At 50.4% G+C, this 629-nt stretch overlaps 1 protein-coding gene across 1 annotated transcript; it reads right to left on the bottom strand.

The window, feature by feature from the left end:
• Positions 1–6: 6 nt before the first annotated feature.
• Positions 7–621, bottom strand: LOC111669419 (olfactory receptor 52K1-like; the record flags this gene model as incomplete). The annotated part of the gene is made up of 1 exon (XM_023425744.1): positions 7–621. A coding segment is annotated over one exon (615 nt), but the record flags the coding sequence as incomplete, so codon positions are not given.
• Between the last annotated feature and the right edge of the window lie 8 nt (positions 622–629).

Genomic DNA, 629 nt, shown 5'->3' with positions numbered 1-629 from the left:
TGTGGTTCTGACGCCGTAGATGATCGGGTTGAAGCAGCTTGGGAACAGCAGGTACATGGTGCTGAAGAAAACCTGACTAGCGGCAGGAAGACCAACTCTGATCCGGTAGGAAAGGAAAGCAGTAAGCGCCACAGTCAGGCTGATGCTGATGACCACAATGTGGGTGATGCAAGTATCAAGAGCTTTGAAACCTGATCTGCCGGACTTCAGCACAGACCTGAATATCACCACATAAGAGGCAGCGATGAAGATGAAGTCGGCCACAGGGATGAGGAACACAGCCAGTAACCCCACCAGGTTGTTAATGGTGGTGCTTCCACAGGCCAGCTCCACCAAGGCCATGTGCTCACAGAAACAGTGATTTATCACATTAGAAGCACAGAAGGACAAGGGCCCTGCAAGACTCACAAACGCTGTGATTATGAGGATGTTTCTGATCACAGGTGGGATCATAAACCTGAGAAACCTCTGTAGTGCCATGCCTTCATGGTAGTAGAGTGGCGTGCAGATGGCGAAGTAGCGGTCCAATGCCATCCACGCCAGTAAAGTGCACTGGAAAGTTCCAACAAAGTGAATGAAGTGCATCTGAACCAGGCAGCCAATCAGAGAGATTCCCCTCCAGTCAAACA

Source organism: Seriola lalandi, unplaced genomic scaffold, assembly GCF_002814215.2.
Source record: "Seriola lalandi dorsalis isolate HSWRI2012SDOR001 ecotype SW California unplaced genomic scaffold, Sedor1 jcf7180001961758, whole genome shotgun sequence".
Classification (NCBI taxonomy): Eukaryota; Metazoa; Chordata; class Actinopteri; order Carangiformes; family Carangidae; genus Seriola; species Seriola lalandi.
This window is presented reverse-complemented; position numbering and strand designations above follow the sequence as displayed.